The sequence below is a fragment of the Zingiber officinale genome, chromosome 6A (assembly GCF_018446385.1).
Source record: "Zingiber officinale cultivar Zhangliang chromosome 6A, Zo_v1.1, whole genome shotgun sequence".
Classification (NCBI taxonomy): Eukaryota; Viridiplantae; Streptophyta; class Magnoliopsida; order Zingiberales; family Zingiberaceae; genus Zingiber; species Zingiber officinale.
The window spans coordinates 107,830,576-107,854,509 of record NC_055997.1 but is presented as its reverse complement, the minus strand read 5'-3'; the positions used below and the strand labels follow the sequence as shown (position 1 = coordinate 107,854,509).

At 33.8% G+C, this 23,934-nt stretch overlaps 2 protein-coding genes across 3 annotated transcripts; both read right to left on the bottom strand.

The window, feature by feature from the left end:
• Nucleotides 1-1,084: 1,084 nt before the first annotated feature.
• On the bottom strand, nucleotides 1,085-3,906 carry LOC121997319 (14-3-3-like protein GF14-C). The gene is made up of 6 exons (XM_042551671.1): nucleotides 3,763-3,906; nucleotides 2,683-3,132; nucleotides 2,525-2,603; nucleotides 2,211-2,333; nucleotides 1,472-1,588; nucleotides 1,085-1,385 (listed from the first exon to the last, which is right to left on the bottom strand). Exons 2-6 carry the CDS (start codon nucleotides 3,084-3,086, stop codon nucleotides 1,326-1,328), a joined length of 783 nt encoding a protein of 260 aa, XP_042407605.1. The 5' UTR covers nucleotides 3,087-3,132; nucleotides 3,763-3,906; the 3' UTR covers nucleotides 1,085-1,325.
• Nucleotides 3,907-5,022: 1,116 nt separating this feature from the next.
• Nucleotides 5,023-12,116, bottom strand: LOC121997318 (GDT1-like protein 5). 2 transcript variants are annotated; one of them, XM_042551669.1, is made up of 12 exons: nucleotides 11,956-12,116; nucleotides 11,792-11,860; nucleotides 10,050-10,109; nucleotides 9,922-9,969; nucleotides 7,780-7,868; nucleotides 7,638-7,674; nucleotides 7,510-7,557; nucleotides 6,268-6,336; nucleotides 6,153-6,197; nucleotides 6,013-6,074; nucleotides 5,844-5,916; nucleotides 5,023-5,349 (listed from the first exon to the last, which is right to left on the bottom strand). In XM_042551669.1, exons 1-12 carry the CDS (start codon nucleotides 11,974-11,976, stop codon nucleotides 5,275-5,277), a joined length of 696 nt encoding a protein of 231 aa, XP_042407603.1. In that variant the 5' UTR covers nucleotides 11,977-12,116; the 3' UTR covers nucleotides 5,023-5,274. The 2 variants fall into 2 exon arrangements, with proteins under 2 accessions (XP_042407603.1, XP_042407604.1); XM_042551670.1 differs by having other exon boundaries at nucleotides 6,268-6,333.
• Between the last annotated feature and the right edge of the window lie 11,818 nt (nucleotides 12,117-23,934).

The window sequence follows — 23,934 nt, the reverse complement described above, 5'->3', positions numbered from 1 at the left end:
CTTGCTGCCGTCGAAGGTGGGAAGGGGTCGCGTCGAAGGTGGGAAGGAGAAGGGAGCAACCTCAATGGTGCTGCCTATTGCCGTCGACAGTTGGAAGACGACGGGATTTCGCACCGGCGGGCCTTCATCGGGATAAAAGCCGTGGGAAGGAGAAAGGGTTAGGGCACAGAGAGGACTGCATCGCGAAAGTATTTCTCGGCATTTTTGGTCTTCGGCGTCATGTGTTTCTCACGAGAAACACTCTTCCATCTTGTCGTTTTCTACGTGGGACAGAAGGACAGAGGAGTTTTCGGGACAGAAAATTTGAACTGCATACGAGGATAGAAAAAATAAAAAAAAAACGAGAGGATTAAAGGGAAAGTCAGCTATTAAAGAAAAACTTAGAGAGATGTTTAAGATGGTACATACATATATTTTTATACAACCAATAAATACTCTAGTTAGGTGATGTGAAACTATGACAAACACACGTATCAAACGAGAAGACCAAAAAAAACTTATTAGCAACAATAAACCAAGAAAAAAAATTATAAGTATAGATACGACAAAAGATGAAATCGCTCACCCCAACACCCCCGCTGCACCCGACCCCAAACCATCACAAAAGGGGAATCACAATAGCCAAGAAAATAAGTGATGGTGGGATGAGTTGCACAAAGTCCAAAAATTTACGCCCCGACAACCCTACGATTCGACCCCGCAACCTCATATGACAAACATACCATCACTTATAGCTCATCCAATGTGCTATCATTTTCTTTATCATGCTCTTAACTTTTCAATTGCATTAGGTGTTTGGTGTATTAATTATTGGGTTTATACATAAATCTAACACTATTTTATCAATTTTTGGAAAAGTATACATTAGTATCCATATTATAAATGGCAAACAATCTACTTATCCATATTGCAATTCGTGTATGGACTTTGCTAAGCAAAATATCTATTCATCTTGAATGGTAGACATGCAAAAGAGTATGTTCCTAATAAATGTATGAGCAAAATATCTTAATGAATTTGTATCAGTGAAATAATGACATGATCAAGCCCTAGAAGACGATAGGCTCAAAGCGATGCGCCAAAGTACGCAAGCAAAAGGCGACGATAATTCAAATAGAAAGCATAGCGTATCAAAACTAGAATAAAGGAGAACAAACTCAAGAAAACAAAGCGACAGACCTACTTCATGCTACTGTTCACCTCCACATTCTTGACCAAACGACAGTGTTCGAATAGAAATTCTAGCACACCAAGACTACATGAAAGAAACCACAAACTCAAGAATATCAAGCAGCATCGATCTCAGGGCAAGCTTGCTCTTCCTGTTACTGTCCTTCCCCGGATTCACGCTTTGGGGCCTCTTTGATCTCATCTCCAACATCCTCCTGAAAGCAAGGCATAAATGTGAAAAAGATGTGAGGAAGACAAAATTAATAGGAAGGGAAAGTAAACATCAAGGGGAAGAACTGACAGTAATATCAGAGGTCCATAAGGTTAGGTTGTCACGAAGAAGTTGCATGATCAATGTGCTATCTTTGTAAGATTCCTCACTGAGAGTGTCCAACTCTGAGATAGCCTCATCAAAAGCCTGTAGACGGATTAGGAACTATGTAGTTTTTGAAGAAGCAATTCCAGACTACATTCACAAACTGAAACGAATGAAGTATCACTGAACTAAACATTGTAAAAGCTATCGCATCACTAGGTTGAAAATTTGAACTTTCAGCCTCAACCAATAAATTCAAAAAAAAAAAATTCTATCAGCTATGAATGAGAGGGTTCCATAGCAAGATTCATTATCCATGGCTCCTATACAAAATAGTTTACTAAAAACTTGGCAAAATCTGATAAGCCAAATCAAAGATCAAGTAAACTTGAATAGCCTATCACCTTGCTCCCGGTCAGACTAGGACTCAAAATGGACTCAATCTGACTCTTAAGAACGTTCCACGAGTAAGCAAAATAAAAACTATCAAGATGGCAGCTGATGTTTCTTCCACTTGACTTAATGTGGTATATGTGTCTGCTTTCCTCATTAGACTTCAAGGTAGTAAAAGAAATAGACTGAAAGCCCTTAACATCTAATTTAATATATAATCATACATAAGATTGTCAATTATCACTTATTATATTAAATTAGTGCACAATATAATTATAATCAAAGATGATAATGTCTACACACTTAAGAAAAGGATATTAGAAAGTCAGACCTGTTTTGCCAGGCTGCAAGCCCGATCAGGAGAGTTCACAATTTCATAGTAGAATACTGAGAAATTAAGAGCCAGACCTAGCCTAATAGGATGAGTTGGAGCCAGTTCAGCCAGGGCAATGTCCTGTAAAATTTGGAAATGAATTTAAGAAAAAATATAACAATAGAAATGTAGTCTAGTCAAAAATAAATTCTAGTGCATCCTTGACAAACAAAATTATTATGTAACCAATAGCAGACTGTAGGTGATTCACAATCGTCTAGACTATTGAAACAAGTTGATTTTTCATGGTGAAGAGACAATTAGGATCAAACCTGAGCAGACTTGTACGCTTGCAGTGTACTCTCTGCAGCCTCCTTTCTCTCATCTCCAGTCTTGAATTCCGCAAGGTACCTATTTGAAGTGAAAAATTAAGCCCTTCTGATATAAATGTATCAAACAAGAAGAAAAATGAACTCAGTTGTTGGTGAACCTGTGGTAATCCCCCTTCATCTTCAAGTAAAACACCTTGGACTCTGCAGCAGTGGAAGAAGGTACGAGATGAGAATCAAGCAATTGCAGAATTCCATCGCAGATCTTGCTGAGCTCCGTTTCAATCTTGCCACGATACTCCTTGATCGAGGAAACATGCCCCTCATTCCCGCGGCTCTCTTCCTTCTGTTCAATGGAGGAGATGATGCGCCACGACGCACGGCGAGCCCCAATAACATTTTTGTAGGCCACAGAAAGGAGATTGCGCTCCTCCACTGTAAGCTCTTTCACGTCAACCGTCTTTGCAACCTTCTCCATGAAGTCAACCATTTCCTCATAGCGTTCAGCTTGCTCGGCTAGCTTGGCCAAGTAAACATTGTCCTCACGGGATGATTCCTGCGACATCCTTCCTTACTCTTTATGAAACTAGTGAACTATTGTCTTATAGAACCTGCAAGTAAACAGATCCAGAACAAGAACATAATGTCTTCCCAACTATTTTATATCCAAACACCAGATCATAATGATTCGTTTAACAGATAAATCAAAACGATTGAGCCAAAAAAATAAGAGAGAGAGAGAGAGAGAGATTTTCTTTAGTTTTTCAGCTTCAAATAGAAAAAAAAAATCTTGAAAAAAAAAGAAAGGGAAATTATTCTACCTAGCCAAGGCAAGAAAGAGCAATACTTTCCTAATTTATATGTGCAAAAAAAAAAAAAAAAAAGGGATTTGAAGCATTTGCGAAATTGCACACTGAATCTTACACCAATAATCCAAATCATCTTGATCCAGAAAAGAAGACGGCCACCGACAAAAACGAAACTTAAGATCAAAACCTCATTATGTTTTCGGGGGAAAAAAAGAAAAGAAACAATAATCCAACCAACCAGGCAACCATCACCGCAGAAGATAAAATACACGGTTAATACCGATTTAAAAATCGAGAAAATGCTGATCATCAAAAACAAAACCATTCGAAGGAGAAAACCTAACCCTCGCCACGCAAAGAACAAGACCGATTCAGTGGGGAAAAATGGAGACGAGGAGAAGAAATCGAAGCAGAAGGGGATAGGAAAGGTACCTTGCGATTGAGTTCGTCGAGGAGCAACGCGGAAAACCCTGCGCAAGACTCTCTCTCTCTCTCTCTTCGATCTCCTCTTTTAGACTTCGGATTTCACCTCCTTGACGCTTTCATCGATATATATAAAGAGCTCACGTCCGGTCATATCTCCAATGAAATAATGCCACGTAGAGTACCTACCCCATACGACCAGATAAATTTAGGGCGAAAATAAAAAAGATACCATTTAAAATATATACAATATATCAAAAGGCACCCTATATTTTGAAATATTTTAAAGGACGATCTTATAATTTTTTAAAAAATAAAACGTACCACAATTTTCCATTGACCTATTGAAAAGCTTGAACTATATGCGCATAACATATAATTAAAAGTTTCAATTATATTATCATCAAAAATTACTTTTTAATTTATATTAGATTATTAACTACTTTATAAAATTTTTAATTGCATATGGCAAGGAGGCGTTTATTCCATGCCTCCGTAATGTTAAAGATGTGCAAAGATAGAGCTTAGCTAGGCAATTGTAAGATAGTGTGGAAGGAAAATTGGGTGTATATAGATGTGCATCATTGCATGAGTTGTGTATTTTTCATATATATATATATATATATATATATATATATATATATATATATATATATATATATATATATATATATATATATATAGTAATTACAGTGCTATTATAAAATTTATAAGATTTATATGATGGACGGAAAAATTTCACTATCTATTATAAAAGTAATTGAGTGGTAAAATCTGAATATATATATATATATATATATAAACATCACTAAAATTAACTTGGGTGGATAAACAAAATTATGTACAAAGAAAATAAGAGCATAATTTTATTGAAATCCAAAATAAACACGAAAAAAAACACTTCGGTCTGACTCCATTTTCCAGTCCAAATAAACATATTCCTTCCTTCCCTCTTCACGTCTTATCCTTCCCCTCTCTCCTCCCGCACGTAAACAGTGTCAAAGTTCAAGATGATGGAAGACAAAAGATATTACCATATAAAATTTTTTTAAGATCTTGATGTATCCTACCTTATACCTTGACGATTTACCCTAATAGTAAATAATTATTCATGATTTATCTCCTTCATCCAAAAATAAATTGACAAAAATACTAGAGTGAACAAATCATTTTTTACCACATGTCAAATCTTCAGCCAATGTATTAGCTCCGATTTTAGAGTAAATAAGTGCTCACCAGCAATACCATAAAAAAAAAAAATCTAAGTGCAATAAAAACATCCTTGCATGATTTTGGCTTTTGTTTTTTTTTCTTACGAGAATCCTTGATCAAACATATGATTTTTGTTTAAAAGACCATATGTATAAAAAGAGTGTTCATCCTGCTTCCAAAATGGGCAGCAGCCAATAAATTGATTTTCTGGGTTTAGATGAGAGAGGAGAAATAGGGTGTTTTGCCATGGGTACTTTTGCTTCGTCCAGTAAGGAGGCATCAAATGCACTTTTAAGTTCTCCTTTTCTTTCATGAGATTTCTGCTTCGGATAGGAAGGACTGGAGACCAAATATTAAGAAAAGTACGCCACTGGAGAGCGCAACCTGCAGTCAGATTAATCTGGCATCAGTTCCAGCAAGTTCAGTGTTTTCAAAATTGGAACCAGGCAGATCAAGCAATGAAGCAAAAGTGATAAAGTTCATGGAGTAAAAGAACCCCAGTTGAACCAAAAAACCGCCAATCCACTTATGAGATACATGAAATCAGTTCTAGCAAAGTATATTTCAGTGTTTCAGAAGCAGGACTGGACCGAGCGGTTAAACCAACATGAATCAGAAGCAAGACTGGTCTAGTTCATGGAATAGAAGAATCCTTTCGGAACCAGATTTTACATCCAGAAAATCAGCTGGCCCACTGTTAAGAAACACTGGTATGTTCATCATCAATTCCAGTGAGATAGTCCAGTGTTTCAAAAACTGGACAAGACCGAGCTGTTCCTGTTGAACCAGATTTTGGCTTGGCAAAAGCCGCTGGTCCAGTTTTATAAAATATGGGTTCAGTTGTGAACTTTATGCGACAAATATAAATGGTTTCTCACCATTTTTTCCGATATCTGTGATGCCAAGGTCTTTCCTCCAAGTACTGCTGCTGTCGTGCACAATGCTTGTCCGCTGTCATCCAAATAAAAAAGAAATATATGCGCATATATTAGTATTATTCCCCAGAAAATGGGAGGAAAAAAAAGTGACGAGGGTTTGAGGCTGTACATAATGCCACCTAAAACTACACCCAGTGGATTAGCATCGGAGGCCAATCCAATTGTAGCAATCTGCAAAAAACAAATCAGCGTAAGACAGTGAAAATATCCTACAAGGGAAGGAATTTATTAGCTTTAACCATGATTTACCTGGCTCTTGTCACCCCATTCACCAAAAAAAGTGATGGAAAATGCCTGCATTAGCACTTAACATGATGCTGAGGATTTAGAATAATTTTAGATTTTGTTTCTTTAGAGCCACTACCTTTAGGAAGATGGGGGAGAAGAATTGGGTTAGAAATGGCCGCTGCTGTTTCTTTAAATCATCACTCTGCTATCGATAAACACAATCGTATGACAGTATCAATAATGCAAGTTCCAGTCAAAATTCTGCTCAAATGAAATCTTTTACATATAAAATTGTGCAATGTGACATGCAAAATATTTGCATAGGATGAGTTAATTTGGTAAGGCCCTTGTCTGAAATTTATGAGAAAAATATCAAAAAAAATATTGCTGAGAGGATTGCAATTCTATTACTCGAAGTCAAGAGAACCAGCTGATCCTACTCATAATAATAATAAGAAACTTCAAGCAACAAGATAAGATTGGCTACATGGATCCTTGCAACCACAGATTTCCTTGTGGAAAAGAAATATGCGTTAGAGAAGGCCTCCCATTTTTTCAGCTTGCAGATTGGCCATTTAATTCAAGTTTCAGCCAAGCGCTAGTCTTGCATCAGAAGAAGATTATTGTTTACTTTAGAGCTCTAAGAAGAGAATGACTTTTGGACAGGTCAGATAATTTCTGGAGTCATTCTATAATTGTCTGATTGATAGCATAAAGTTTTGCAGATCTGTGAAGCAGAAAAAGCGACCTTGACATTTCACAGACTGAAAAAGACAGAAAAAGCTAGCTTAGGCATAGATTGAGATCAGCTCCTACTTCTAGTCTTTTCTGCAGCTAAACCTGTAGTTGATATTGCTGGAATAAATGCTCAAAAGAACACACTTGCGTTCCAAAGCACGCATCATTATGAATGAACCCACTTTATCTTGGATAACAACCTCACATAGAGAAAGAAGATCTCACACAAGGAATTGAAAAAGAAAAAAAAAACTTTATTAACTGAAAATTGTCATGATGCATGTGTTCTTTACCCCTTTATAAATTGACAATATCTCATCTTTATAAATAATGACTCAACTTATCCTAATAAACCCTCTAATTGACTTTTTCTTAAGAAAATAAACATTTTTAAAAGAATTCTAGCTACTTTTCTAAAAAATAACAAATTATAAAAGTTTTAAACAACTTAGATGAATTATTGGCAGTAAGTAAATCTAGTAAGCTTAAATTTGTTCTGACAACTTTGGTTCTAGCTATTCTACCTGTGATCTTGCAGTTGTCTTGTATAGATGATAGGAAAGTGAGAAATAAGACACTAGAGTTTGGATGTGGAAAACCTAAAAGCTTATATGCAGAAATTATGCACAGAAAAAAAAACCTTGAAATTGCTTTTGGAGCTATCTCCTTCAGCCTTCCAATCGGCACTCTGAACATTTGAAGAAACTTAATGAAGTTCCACCCATGATATTAGTCGAAGACTAAATCTTAAAGATAATTTTAACTAACCAATTTAGCTTCTACTTCTGCTAATTCTTCAGCCTCACTACACGAATATTAAATATAATGTCAGATAATACTAAAACACCTGATATAGGTGAAAGACGAGATAACACTGAAACAGACTGAAGGAGGGATTTAAAAGATTTACCCATCTTCTGTAAAACCTTCCCATAACGACCAAAAACCGAAACCAAAGAACAGTATGGTTGTTATATGGTGTGACCATTTGCGAGAAATCTGCATCAGAAAAAGTACCAATCTAACTTGGAGTATAAGGCAAAATGCCAGAGCTGCGTATGATTATCATATAATGTAATTATAAGTGCAAGGAAAAGGCATTAACAAGACTAGAAATAGTTATAACTTTCTCTTCAGGTTTTGGACTCTAGAGCATATCTGCTGCTTAATTTCTTTTCTTAAGTGTGCAAATAAGAAAAAACATAAGCAATATATGTTCAATGGTCAACTTGAATTGGAATCTGAATGCTCTATAAATTCAAGTTGTGTAATCAGTATATTTATCCATATAACTGCTAGAAAAGGGTTAAATCAAGTTAACAAAAGGTCGTACAAGAATATTAAAAAACAGAAAGAATGACTATCAAATAGTTCAAGTACCAATAGTGTATATGATATGTTCCATGAAGTTTGGCAACTCAAGCTAACATGTAAAGAAAGTTAAGATGCTAGCTGCTAAAGAGGTCATAGATTATGCTGGCAGAGCCATAATGATAAGCATAAGCAAAGTCAAAGTTGAGGAGGTTTGAATATGAGTTCCACCAAGGAAAATCATGAGAACCTACCACATAGCACTTGACAGTTGGAAGCTTTTAAATCTATTAACTAATTTATTCTAATTCCCAAATTTATAATTTCAGTCACCTTATGATAAGGGCAGCCCGGTGCACGAAGCTCCCACCATGCAGGGTCCCGGGGAAGGATCTATTATACGCAACCTTACCCTACTTTTTGCAAGAGGTTGTTTCCAAGATTTGAACCCGTGACCTTTTGGTCACATGACAACAACTTTACCGTTGCGCCAAGGCTCCCCTTCTTCAGCCACCTTATGATAAGTGATCTAAATGAAGTGTATATAAATAATGCAATGTAATCTAGTTGATGACAAAAAATTATCTAACTAGATTAAGTAGTTAGCTGATCCTACCAAAAGTCAACATGATTTCCAGCATCAACTAAGATGTCTCCTGATCCAATGTCTCCTTAAAGAAGATCACCTAAACCAATTGACCCCACAAAGATCTACTATATTGCCTCATAATTTGGCAGATTCAAACCAGGTGCTTTATCTCGGAGTTGAAATTCAGAACGTTAAAAAAGATTATTTACTTAAGACATGCATATACATTTTGCCCAATGCAAAAGATCAAGGCTGAAACTAACCCTGCAAAAGTGTTAGTCTCCTGCAAAATAGAGTTAGAGTAATAGCAAATAATAAACCACTATAAAAGATAATTTTTGACAGTCTCCGGACTGTCCGATTCTGACTTTCAGATTTCCCAGAAGCCCTAGGCCGAATTGACGTCTACTGTTCCCTCAACGGGGAACGCGTCCTCACCTACTCCTCTCAGGAGAGTTTACCTTTTGTCACCCCGGTCCTCCAGACCAACTTGACTTTTGCTCAACGCCCGAGACTTCAGGTATTCATGCTGAACATCCGCTCCATGACCCGTACAGACTTTCACCTAGTCTGCGACCACCAGGATTTTCATCTAGAGTCCCCGACTCTAGGATTTCGCCCAAAGAACTCAACCCGCCAAGACTTCACCTTGCCTAATTGCAGTTAGGACTTTCCACAACCTAAGGTTACCACCCCTAGGACGTAGGATTACCTCCCCCTAGTGTTTTCCATAACCTAGGGTTACCACCCCTAGGACCTAAGATTACCTCCCCTAGGGTTTTCCACCTACCTAGTGTCAACTAGGATTTTTGCCTAAGAACAATTAGGACTTTCCTACAAGCTCAATCACACTTGTTAGACAACAAGTAACCTTAACTTTGAACCTTTTGCCATAATCAAAACTTAGGTTCGATTATCTGGTGATCCCTGCACCAACACTAACTACAACTATTAGTACTTGTATTTCATCTATCCAAATCACTTCAGTGTACATATGACTCCAAGAGTTATCTCATTCATGTAATACCAGAAGAGAACAAATTACTGCAAAATGTACACTTGAGCAAATCTGTCAGTCGATAGATCAATTCAATCGGTAAACACATATGGCAAAGAAAAAGTGGTGATTCTTGCTGATCTTGAACAGCTTACCAGATTAGGTGCAGCCCAACCAAGAGAGGCTGACAAAATGGTCATAACCTACAACAACAAGTGCAACAGATGTAAAGGCAAAAAAAAAAACAATAAGACATAATAAAGATGTAACGCATGCAACTCACAATTAAGGCTGATAAACATCCCGATAACACAATCTTGCGAGGATGCCGCATTGCTAAGATCTTATGATGAAAAATATGCAGTGTTAGTTAAATCAGTTTCTAGAATACCATGGTCAGTTAAATCAGTGTTTAGAAGAGAATGCAAGGTTAAATCGGTGTTTAGAATATCATGGAAAAACAGAATCAATTATCCAAAACTCAAAAAGATAATTCACAAGTTTGTTTTCAAGAAAAAAAAAATCATTGTATCATATTTGGTCCCATAATTGTGGTAACAAAACAAATATTGATTACATAATTGTGGCAACAAATCAAATATTGATTACTTCACTTCAATATTATAACCTGGACATTATCCAATCACAATGTTCTCACAGTGTTGGAAACCATAAGGCATTAACGTACGTTGGTGAAGTCTGCGATCTTCCTGTCTTGTTTTAGTTGTTGGTGATAGTGGTAACTCCAAGGGAAGACATTTAGTTTCTCCAAAGACTTCTTGTAGAATCTTGTGGTGATTTAATATGTGCCTTATGGATTTTTGCAGTTCCAACCAAATTGATCATTAAATGATTGTTTGTATGCTCCCATGACAACTTGAAGGTATAACCTCCTCATTAAAGAAGTTTGACAGACTCCAAAAAAGGTAGTAACTTCAAGCTAGTTATAGTCATTCTATGGTACTCATGTGTGTGCTACTTTAAGTTATTGTTTACGTGAGGAGATAGTACTCTTCCTTTACAGCAAACCATGCACATTTTTGCATCTTTATGTCATTGGGCTTTCATTGTTTGTATTTCCATCTAACCTCATCTTGTAGCATATATCCTATGATTCAAGTTACTGCAGCCAAACATAGAGAACTAAACACCAAAACGATGAGAAAAGCCTAAGTATGTTTTGTACATTAGGAAAATTTCTTTGCTTAAGATTGTAACCACTATTATGCTTCTGTACGTTTGTGCAACACAAAGAGAAGTTATCCAATCTGCATAGCATTGCAGGATTAGACACAATCACAATGCAAATAGCCAAAATGCAAATGAAAAGCTATCTACTCAGATGATTCACAGACTTGGCCAGAAATTATTTAAAGAAAGATTGATTTGAAACTGAGCTTAAATTGTTACTCATAGTGGAGGAATCAAAATAACGAAGTATAATAAGGCTAGATATTCAATTTGTTGTGTTCTTCAAAGTGAATCAGCAATCATATTTTGGGTCTCAAATGGAACCCAAGACCACTGCAACAGTCACTAAAATTCAAAACTAATAGATTGACAATTATAGACATCAGCTAAGCATTATGAAAAGGTGATATGGAGAGTATCAATATTCACAATCCTGGATTCCATATGCTCTTGCATGGAAGATGCTCAATAGAATATAATAATGTGAAAGACAAAGATCGAACTAGTGTTTAGCATCGACCTAGGGCACTACATCAAAAACAGCAAAAGTAGCTACTCGTCCATCACAAAACTTGGCATATTGTTGTGTTCTTCAACTTCTTTCCGAGATAAATAAAACAGGACGAGAACTCTACTACCACATGTTTAGCGTCTATCCTTCATTTACCTTCATAATTTCCACGAAACACCATTCTGGACTAAAAAGTCAAATTACAATGCCAACGCAGTCCTACCTTACCCAAGAACCAATGCTATCCAAAACTTCATATCACTAGATATAAGATCTTATAGCAACACCAAAAGAAGAAAAAGAAACAGAGCGTCAAAATTAACCGCGGCAGCGAAGAATGTCTTGTCGCCGATCTCCGATAACACAGTCATGGCAAGCGATTTGGTGAGACCCTGACCAAAACAAAGCACGGAAGCACAGATCATGAACAGAAGCAACACCAGCTCAAATCTGGAACGAGAGCGGTTAATTGAACTTGAATATTGACCTCGAATAGAGACAACCCCATCTTCGTCTTCCTCGACTCAAATCCAACGCCAACGTCTCCTGCGAAGGCGCTCGAGATCAGCGAGGCGGGCGGGTGGACACGGCAATGGAGTCCACGAGTCGCCAAATGAGTGGGCTCGTACCGATTTGCCGGCTAATTAAATAGAACCCTAAATATTAAAAAAATAAACAAGAAAATTCGTCTAGTTTAACTACATTCTCAAATATGAATTTATGGTAGCATTCCCTACCTACTTTAATATGTATCATCAAAACAGACCTTGATCATGAAAATAGGTCTATATTAATAGACGTTTATTTTTTAAATAAAATAATAAAAGAACATTCCATTATATTTTTTATTTATTATTTTTTTATTTTAATGTTATTGGATTAGTTATTTATAATGGGTAAAAAATAAAATCGATTTAACTTGGTAAAAAAAATTATATATAAAATACTTTTATATTAAAAATATGTTTTATCAACTTAATTAAAATTATTTAAATTTATTTTATTAAAATTATCAATAATATTATTGTAATAGTCATTAGTTAGTTAATTTTTTTTTAGTTAGTTTAAAATTGACTACTATAATAAAGATATTTTATATATAAAAAAATTATGTATAGATTTTTTTTTATCAAATTGAACAGATTTATTTTTACATAGCTACATGGGTAGAAATAAGAATATTTTTAAAATAAAAAAAATATGTGTGATATTGATTTAACTTTCTTTAAAAAAACCTTCTTTTTAATTATTTTAATAATTAGGGGGCGCCAATTTTTTTTCTTTAACTGTAATATAATAAAAATGCTAAAATATTTTAGGTTTCTCCTAGTGCATGGATTATTATATTAATACGGAATTGTTTGAAATCTTGATCGAATGAAACAAAAATCCAAATTAAAGTATGATTACAAGCCGCTAAGCCAACTTTCTCTTAATTAATTATTAGATCAATCCTGAATTAGTAAACAGAATGCAATGTTCATGAGCTATAAAACCAAGTCCTCGGACAATGCAGTGGCCGGCTGTATTTGATTTTTAAGATATTTAAGGGTAAAGTTTTAGATTGGAATTTTTTTAATTGATTAGTCATCACTATGAGTACTTTTTAATTTATGTGATAGATTAAAAAATTTTATAAAATCAAATCAATCATCCTTAAATTAAGCAACATAAATTGAATATCTGATATCAATAAAAGAAATAGCAAAAAAAATTAATCACATCCATGAGCATAATTTAATTAATTTGGTCAATAGGGATATTATTGAGGTGACATTTTTATTTAGAAAATTAATTCTTGGTATGAATCGGGTCTTCCTAGCAAACCCACTCATTTTTTTTAATTAGTGTGATGTAATAATAAAAGTGACTACAGACTGCATAGTGTTTTTTTTTTCTTTCTGGTTTTTAGCAGTTTTATAAACAAATGTGCGATAATATTTAAGTTTGATAATCAAACCTTCAACCATTATTTTTATATGGTGGTGCTTGGTTGGTGCACCTTTATTTTTGTATTTTTATTGTTTTTTATTCGGTTAGGAAAAGAGAATGGAAAAAACAATAGTAAATGGAAATGAAAGTAAAATGAATAGAATATGTGAATGTGTTTCTTTTTAATCTAGAGCTCTTTAATAGTCAAATCTTAAATTCCTTGATTGAAGATTTAATCATTACCTTGGACCACCAATATATTAATTCATGGTACTGTAAAATAGTAAAATGAAAAGAGAATAAAAATAATTGAACGAAGAGTCCTCTTTGATTGAGTTGTGCATGTGTATTTATATACAGAGGGAAGAAAAGAGAAAGATGAGGATTATGATCTATGTTTGTTTATAGTCTATTGAGCTTGGAGATAAAAATTTAACCGACCTAGAAGACTTGACTAGAGGAATTTGACAAACGATAAATTATTTAGAGTGATTAGTTTGGTCTTATGAAATTTTTTGATAGATTATCAAGATAAATTTTTGGGGATCGAATCATGGGTGAAAAATATGATAAATCCAGTTAATTTCATTAACTATCCCTGGATAATCAATCCTAAATGATAAAATTAATTAGCCTCATTGATTATCCTAGAGATAACTGATTTAGTCCTATAAAAATTTTTCATCAACCACTATGACAAATCAGGAAGCACACTTATTAACAAACTCAGAAGTTCAATATTTTTTTGATTGAATTCTCCCTTTTAAGAAAAAAAATCTTACGAGAGGTAAACCGAGTTGACTCTTTAGAGAAGGCGAGATAATACTGGATCTCGAGACCAGATTAGGTATGGAAGAGGTAGGCCGAGTCAGCCCCTTCGAAGGGAGGGGAGCTTGATCTAAGACCTCCTAAAGTCAAGGAGATGATGGTAAAGCCGACCCCTTCAAAGGGGGAGAGCTTGATCTCAACCTACCAACCCCTTTGCAAGGGGACGAAGCTTGATCCGAAGCTGCCAAAGTCCAGAGAGAGATAAGGGCTAAATTGACCCCTTAGTAAAAAAACGGAGACATAATAATTCTAACACCCTAATTGAATCGAAAAAAAAATCGTCGGATATAGGATTCTTATATTACATTATCCGATCTAGTAAGATCGGATAATTTTTTATCCTAATAATCGAATCAATCCGATCCGTGATCACCCCTACTTATAGTAACTACTGTCGATAAATTATTACATATTGTAATAGTTATTGCCGATAAACTGTTACATGTTGAAGCAGCTACAACGTGTAATGAATAATGTTTATTATTATTTTAAAATTTTTTATATTTTTTATTATTTTATATTTATATTTTATATTTCATTAAATATAGGATCGGATATCTAAATAACTAACAACTCGTCGGATATCTGATATATAATAATCGTCGGATATAAGACCGGATGTAAATTCTGATATTATATTATCTGATCTAATAAGATTGAATAACTTTTTATTCTAATAATCGAATCAATTTCATCCATGATCAACCCTACCCAACGTCAATTTTTCAAACTCGGCCAGTATAATATTTGAATTCTCAGTGCATGAAAATCATTCCATCAAACCGGGCCGCGTGGGGCACCTATAGTTAAGTCTTGGCAGTTGGATCTGCTCTCCCTCAAGCATGTCATGATTTCCCACCGCCTTATTTGGGAGATAGCGTGAAAACGAGAGAGAAATATATATATAAAATAAAAAATTAATGAGCCAGATATTTAATTTGAACCCATCTATATATTTACAGAGAAATTTAATTTAATTTCATCCTAACTTATATTCATCCTCAGACTAAATAAAAAATACTCATGACGATGGATCAATATAATAACAACAACAAAATCTTTCCCCACTAAATGGGATCGACTATATGAATCTTTTTATACTATTAAGCTCTATCTCCTATTATATTATCATTTATATTTAAATAAATTTTATCTTGTTTTATTATTGCTAACTAAGTCTTTTTTGATCTTTCTCTTCCTTGTTTGATATACATATTTATCATAGTTTCACATCGCCTAATTGGAGCATTTATTGGTCGTCTAAGTACATGTCTGTTCCATCTTAAACGTCTCTCGAAATTTGTCCTCAATAGATGCAACTCCGACTTTCTCTCTAATGCTCTCATTCCTTATTTTGTTCATCTTCGTATGTCCACACATCCACCTTAACATCCTCATCTCTGCAACTCTCATCTTATGCTCATGTGCTCGAGTCATAGCCCAACATTCAGCTCCATATAATATAGCAAGTCTAACCACGGTTTTATAGAACTTACCTTTAAGTTTAAGAGGTACTTTACGGTCACATAAAACATCTGACGCTCCCCTGCATTTCACCCATCTAGCTTGTATTCTATGTAAGACATCTCTCTCAATCCCTCCATCATTTTGTAAAAATGATCCTAAATATTTAAATCTCTTGGTTCCGGACAACTCGTCCTCTCCTATCTAAACAATTGTTTCATTACTTCTAATATTGCTAAACTTAAATTCCATATACTCTGTCTTTAATCTACTAAACTTAAAACCTTTCCCTTCTAGTGTTTCCCTCCAAGATTCTATCTTAGCATTTACTCCTTCACGTGTCTCATCTACCAAAATAATATTATCTACAAACAACATGCACCATGGTACTGTGTCTTGAATGTGTGCAGTGAGTTCGTCCATAATTAGTGTAAAAAGATAGGGACTTAGGGCTGATCTTTGATGTAACCCTATCTTTATTGGAAACGGTTCAGTTACTCCGCCTGAAGTCTTTACTCTGGTCGTTACATCCTCAAACATATCCTTAATTAGTTCAATATATGTTACGCTAACACCTCTCTTTTCTAAAATTCTCCATATAATTTCTCTTGAGACTCTATCATAAGCTTTTTCTAAGTCAATGAATACCATGTGTAGATCTTGTTTTTGCTCCCAATATTTTTCAATTAATTGTCGAAGGAGATGTATAGCTTCTATTGTCGACCTTCCTGGCATGAACCCAAATTGATTTTCTGTCACTATGGTCTCCTTCCTTAATTTTTTTTCTATTACTTTTTCCCAAAGTTTCATAGTATGACTCATTAGTTTAATACCCCTATAGTTTGCACAATTTTATATGTCTCCCTTGTTCTTATATAAGGGAACTAGAGTACTTATCCTCCATTGATCAGACATTCTTTTCGTTTTCAATATCATGTGTAAATAATTTTGTAAGTTATTCAATACCTTGTTTCCCTAAGCACTTCTATACCTCTATCGGAATATCATCTGGTCCAACGGATTTTCCATTGTGCATCTCATTTAAAGTTTATTTTACTTTTGATGTTTGAATTCTACGATAAAAATTAAAATTTCTATGCTCATTTGACCTAGTTAAATTACCTAAGTTAAGTTGGTCACCTAAACCTTCATTAAAAAGTTGATGAAAATACATCTTCCACCGTTCTTTTATTTCTCCATCATTTACTAATACCCTATTACATTCATCTTTAATACATTTTATTTGGTTAAGATCTCTTGTTTTCCTTTCTCTCACTTTAGCTATTTTATAAATGTCTCTTTCCCCTTCTTTTGTATCCAATTTTCGATATAACCGTTCAAAAGTTTCATTTTTTGCTTCACTCACTACTTTTTTAGCTTCTTTCTTGGCTATTGTATATTTTTTTAAGTTTTTCTCGTTTTTACAAATATATAATTCCTTATAAGCTATTCATTTTTCCTTCACTTTCTCTTGTACTTTCTCATTCCACCACCAAAATTCTTTACTTAGTGGTGCATGTCCCTTTGACTCACCGAGTACACTCTTAGCCGTTATTTTCAACTTTGATACCATCTTATCCCATGTTGTATTAGAGTTACCGTATATTTCACCTAATGCTTGTACTTCTATCTTCTCCTTAGAGTCATCGTCATCTTAGATATTTATGACGATGGATCAATAAATCCAAAAAAAATTACACATTTTATTTGATAGCAAAATATTTACAAATACACTATTACTAAGAATAAAATTATAAATATCTAAATGACAACTTAATATCCTTTCGTCATACCACGAGTGCTCAAGAGAGAAATATCTATGTGGCAAAAGATGTTCATTCGTCGTGACGCCCCATCAATCCGTCCCTAAGGAGATAAAAGTGGGGATAATTTTTCCCATTAATTTCCAATATTAGTGTCAATTTATGATCACTGAAGATTGTGACCCATATCAGCTTCTAATCTATTGGGGTTGTGGGGAGAAATTGCTGGAGAGTCAGCTAGAAGAATTTGACCAGGTGACTCGACTAAAATGACTCGGCTTAGAATGACTTAGAATTACTTAGAATTCTAAAATGACTCAGCCTGAAAACTCAAGTCAAGGATCTGGAGAAAACATTAGAACAATTTTCCTTGGATTCCAAGAACCTTGACCTACTTCTTGAAACACAAAGAGCAATCTACAATGGAACTGGACTAGGATTCAAATCGAAAAAAAATATAAATCATATTTATCACTTATACAAAGAACAAATAGAAAAATGGTCCAAGCATGGGTCCCCAAGTCCAACCTGATCAATCAAGTTGGACTTGGACAATATTTGGTCCCTAAGGATCAAATACATTACCTCGATAAACCATATCGAGGCTATGATCCAGGGGAAGCTAGAAGAAAAATAATAAAAATAAAACTAGATTCAAATTAAATTAAAAATTAAAATTAAATTCAATTAAATTTAATTTAAATCCAAATTAAATTAAATTAAAATTAAATTAAAATTAAATTCAAATAAAATCAAACTAAATTCAAACAAAATCAAAATCCAAAGGAAGGCTCCAGAATAGCTGGCACATCCGAAATTAATCCACCCGATAAGGGTAAACAAGAGTAGATTACCCGGCCAGGAAATTAAGGTTAGATTAAAATGGGCTAGGTTTAACTTGACCCACGGTACTGGTAAAGTATTGGATGATAGTACGTTGGGGAAACTTAGTCATCGCATGTCTAGGAAGATATGGCTTCGACCTGGTGCATTTGGCTAAGTGGAACTAACCGAAGCTACCCTTTATGGATCCTAACCAGTTAGACCAAGGTTTTGTACTAAGTTCAATTGGTAGGACTATTTGGAAAACCTCGAAGGCATGGTTACTTTAATGATGTCCTTGTGACTCACCATAGCCCAGAAGTTTATCCAAAGAAACGCCTACTTGTTGAACCCAAAGCCAAACCTGAATCTAACACAAAGTTAAACCAAAACCCTAAATTTGAATCTAATTTATCTCACAACAATTATATGATTACCTGAATTGAAAAGTTAGATCGGGTGAAATGACTAAGAAATAAAAATTTAATTAATTAAAAATTAAATTCGTAATTAAAATTAATTCAAAATTAAATTCATAATTAAAACTTTTTCAAAATTTAATTAACTTAAAATTATTTTTTTTAATTAACTTAATTTTTTTTTTCAAAATTTAATTAACTTAATTTTTTTAAAAAAATTAATTAACTTAAATTATTTTTCAAATTAATTAACTTAAATTATTTTTCAAAATTAATTAACTTAAATTATTTTTAACTTAAATTATTTTTTATATTAATTAACTTAAATTATTTTTCAAATTAATTAACTTAAATTATTTTTTATATTAATTAACTTAAATTATTTTTCAAATTAATTAACTTAAATTATTTTTCAAAATTAATTAACTTAAAATATTTTTCAAATTAATTAACTTAAAATATTTTTCAAAATTCAATTAACTTAAAATATTTTTCAAAATTCAATTAACTCAAAATATTTTTTCAAAATTCAATTAACTCAAAATATTTTTCAAAATTTGATTAACTTAAAATATTTTTCAAAATTTAATTAACTTAAAATATTTTTCAAATTAATTAACTTAAATTATTTTTTAACTTAAATTATTTTTCAAATTAATTAACTTAAATTATTTTCAAAATTAATTAACTTAAATTATTTTTTAACTTAAATTATTTTTCAACTTAATTAACTTAAAACCTTTAATATTTATGTCTTAATTATTCAAACCATCTAACAACCCCCCATAGGATTAACTGATAATTAACTTAGTTTGGGTGAGATGGAAAATTAGAGAGCTTATCTCAATTAAACTGTCTTTTGATCCAAGAGGAAAAATCTAATTCAACTACTTTATGTGTAGGAATTGGATCAATGGATATTAGACAGTGGATGCTCCAGACATATGACTGGACATAGGTTGAAATTTACTAAGCTCAAACTAAAGAACCTAGGGTCGGTTGCATTCGGCAACGACAGTAAACTTAAGGTAATCGGAAAAGGTAATATCGAACTTAACTCTGATTTTATTATTCGAAAAGTTTTATTAGTTGAAAATTTCAATTTTAATTTATTAAGTATAAGTCAATTATGTGATGCTAGTTACTCAGTTAATTTTACCAAGTCAGAATGTATAGTCAAACATATTGATAATCCAAAAATCATACTTAAGGGCGCTAGGAAAGATAATGTCTACATCATTTATCTACCAACACCCTCAATAAAGTGTTTTCTAACACAACAAGAGGAAACTGAGTTGTGGCACAGGAGATTGGGTCACACTCGCACTAGACTCATTTCAAAAATGAGTCAAAATGGACTAGTTAGAGGGTTGCCCAAATTAAAAGTTATTGAAAACTCAATCTGTAATGCTTGTCAACAAGGAAAACAAACCAAGTCAACCCACAAGTCAACCAATCTAGATAGAACTACTTCTTTACTTGAGCTCCTTCACCTAGACCTATTTGATTAACATGGAGCCAAGTCACTAAGCAAGAACCAGTATTGCTTAATTAGTTATAATTGATGACTTCTCCAGGTTCACCTGGGTAAAATTTCTAAAAACAAAAGATGAAACCTTTGAAGTATTTAGTAATTTTTGCAAATTAACAGAAAATGAAAAAGATACTAAAATTAAAATAATAAGAAGTGATCATGGAGGGGAATTTGAAAATCATAAATTTACCCAATGGGTATAAACATGAATATTCTTGCCCTAGGATCCCCCCCCCAACAAAATGGCCTAGTAGAACGTAAAAATCGAACCATACAAGAAGCCGCTAGGACCATGCTAAACGAATATAATTTAAAGCATCAATTTTGGGTTGAAGCAATAAATACGGCAAACTACATTCAAAATCGAATTCTAATTAACAAACTTCATAATAAAACCCCTTATGAAATATATTATAATAAAATTCCCAACTTAAACTATTTAAAAGTATTTGGATGTAAAGTTCATATTTTAAACACTAAAGACTACTTAGGAAAGTTTACACCCAAATCAAACCAAGGAATTTTTTTAGGGTACTCTACAACCAGTAGGGCCTATAGAGTCTATAATCAAAATACCCTAAAAGTTGAAGAAACAACTAATGTAATATTTGATGAAGAAAATAATCTACTAAAAATAGATCAAAATGTTTACATTAACCCAAGAAACAGGGAAGATGATGAAATTGAACCTGAACCTATCGAATCTGAAGAACAAATCACTAACTCAAATGGTATACGACCAACAAGAACAAGCACAAATCATCCATCTGACCAAATTTTGGGTGACCCAACTTTAGGAGTCAGAACTAGGTCATCTTATAGAAACCAGAGCCAAATAGCCCTGATTTCAAAAATCGAACCCAAAACCATAGAAGAAGTCTTACCGGACCCAGATTGGACTCTAGCAATGCAAGAAGAATTGGCCCAATTTGAAAGAAATCAGGTCAGGTCTGGGAATTAGTGCCTAAACCCGTTAATAAATCCATAATTGACACTAAATGGGTTTTTAGAAATAAATTAAATGATCAAGGTGAAATAGTTAGAAACAAAGCTAGGTTAGTAGCTAAAGGGTTCAGTCAAGTAGAAGGGTTAGACTATGATGAGACCTATGCCCCTGTAGCAAGACTTGAACCCATTAGGATGTTGCTGGCCTATGCAATACACAAGGAATTCAAGCTATTTCAAATGGATGTAAAATCCGTATTTTTAAATGGATTTATTAAAGAATAAGTATATGTAGGCCAACCCCCAGGATTTGAGGGCATAGAACAACCAAATTATGTCTTCAGACTAAAAAAGGCCCTATACGGACTAAAACAAGCATCTAGGGCTTGGTATGAACGTCTGTCCAATTATCTAACATCAAAAGGATTTAACCAAGGTCAAATAGATCCAACCCTCTTCGTAAAAACCTTAGAAAATGACATTTGATAGTCCAAATTTATGTCGACAATATTATTTTCGGTTCAACAAACTCTAAATTTATAAAAGAATTCACCAAACTAATGGAAAATGAATTTGAAATGAGTCTGGTAGGTGAACTTAATTTATTCTTAGGTTTACAAATTAAGTAAACTAAAGATGGGATTTATATTTATCAAACTAAATATGCTAAGGAATTAATTAGAAAATTTGGCATGGAGAATTCAAAAATAATTAATACACCAATGGCTACTAATGCTAAAATTGACTTAGACTTAGAAGGTAAACCAGTAGATTTGAAATACTATCGAAGTGCGATAGGAAGTGTACCGTACCTAACTGCGAGTCGATCAGATATTATTTTCTTAGTAGGTATGTGTGCACGATACCAATCTTGTGCAAAAGAGTCTCACTTAACCCTTGTCAAAAGAATCCTTAGGTATGTTAAGGGAACCTTAAATGTAGGACTATGGTACCCTAGATGTGGCACCCTTGACCTAACCGGCTACTCTGACTCAGACTACGCCAGGTGCAAGCTAGATAGAAAAAGCACAAGTGGTAGCTGTCAATTTCTAGGACAATGTCTAGTAAGTTGGTCAAGTAGAAAGCAACACTGTGTTGCTTTATCTACCACTGAAGCTGAATATATAGCCTTAGGTGAATACGCATCTCAGTTACTATGGATGATGCATACCCTTAAAGACTATCAACTGGAATATCATAAAACAAAAATCTTAATTGATAATATAAGTTCAATAAATCCAACGAAAAACCCAATTCATCACTCAAGGACTAAACATATAGAAGTGAAGCACCATTTTATAAGGGATCACGTAGCTAAGGGTGATATTGTACTCAAGTATGTTGAGTCAAAATCAAACCTACCTGACATCTTCACAAAGCCCTTACCTGAACTTGAGTTCAGCTCACTTAGAAGACAAATAGGAATGTGCTTAGTAGAATAGGACTTATCTTTTCTTGAAAATTCTGTCTTTAAATCAGTTTGGCTTTAAAATCTTAGGAAAAATGATTTTCAAAGCTCCAAATTTTTCTTAGTTTTTCAAAATCTGGTTTAGCATAGGATTCCCCCCTTAGAAATCATACTCCCCTAAAATTCAACCAGAGCATCTCACAAACACCTAGGCTTACCTTGCTTGTGGTTGAAAAACATAGAATTGCGTGAGATGCATAGGGTACAGCCTGGACTCAAGAATGCTTATATCTGTGCATCAATATGAGTCTGGCATTAAATACTTTATTTACAGTAATCAAGTCAAGTCTTCCAGTCTTAGTCAAATCTAACTGGACCAAATGACTTAACTTGACTAACCAATTGAAAGCTGCTGCCCTCTAGGCAATCAGCAATAGCTAAAGGTTAGACAGTTGGTAAACAATGTTAAGATTTTAAGACTAAGCATGCTTGAACTGTAGGGCTCTGATATCTCTCTCTAAAGTAAATTGGATAATTTGAAATATATTTAACGTGACTCATGTTTGGACTTAAAGACCAACTGAATTTGAATAAATAACCTTACTTAAATTTTTTATAAGTCTAGCCACTCCCTCTCTGCGACTAAAAGATAACTAAGTTTTTGTTAAAACTAAATATCTTTCAAAATTGAAAATGTTGTTATCAAGCTAAGTACCTTTCAACTTTAGATATATCTTTAAATTTGTGTTAAAACATCTTGTCAAATTTATAATATCCTTTTAGGATCCTTCAAAATTCAATATTTTCAACTAAAGTATTTGCAAAATGCTTAGTTAATTCTTGAGAAAATTTTATTTCAAATATAATAAACACTATCATATTTTCTCAAACATGTTTTTGATAAATGGCAAAGGGGGAGAGTAGGAAAATTCAAAAGAAAGCCTTCATTAAGGGGGAGCCTCAGAAAGTTTAAGTTTTAGCCTAATGACGCTTGCATTTAAAATTTATTTAAGCGTATTTACTTAAACTTTATGCATCCATACTACTTAACTTTGAATTTCAGTTTTCATAATAAAAAAGGGGGAGATTATTGGTGCGGAAAGCAACCGACGATCAAACCGTTGTTTTGATAATGGCAAAGGAATTCAAAGTTAAGCTTATTTGTGATCTAACAGTTTGATTGAGTGTTTCAAGAAAGACCTAGCTGCGGTTAGGCAGGTTGAAAATCCTAGGGGGTGGTAACCCTAGGTTATAGGGGGCGGTAACCCTATGCGGAAAGTCTTGGCGGGTCGAGTGCTTCAGGCAAAAATCCTAGGAGGTGGTAACCCTAGGTGGAAAGTCCTGGTGTTGC

Bases quoted from the DNA above. Each gene is read 5' to 3' on its own strand.
- LOC121997318 (XM_042551669.1), bottom strand. From the start codon at position 11,976: ATGGGGTTGTCTCTATTCGAG. The intron at 9,970-10,049 runs GTGAGTTGCATG...TTGTTGTTGTAG, and splicing joins GATGTTTATCAGCCTTAATT to GTTATGACCATTTTGTCAGC. The intron at 6,075-6,152 runs GTAAATCATGGT...TGTTTTTTGCAG, and splicing joins AATGGGGTGACAAGAGCCAG to ATTGCTACAATTGGATTGGC.
- LOC121997319 (XM_042551671.1), bottom strand. From the start codon at position 3,086: ATGTCGCAGGAATCATCCCGTGAGGACAATGTTTACTTGGCCAAGCTA. The intron at 2,334-2,524 runs GTTTGATCCTAA...CAAATTTTACAG, and splicing joins AAGCGTACAAGTCTGCTCAG to GACATTGCCCTGGCTGAACT. The intron at 1,386-1,471 runs GTCAGTTCTTCC...CCTTGCTTTCAG, and splicing joins TATGGACCTCTGATATTACT to GAGGATGTTGGAGATGAGAT.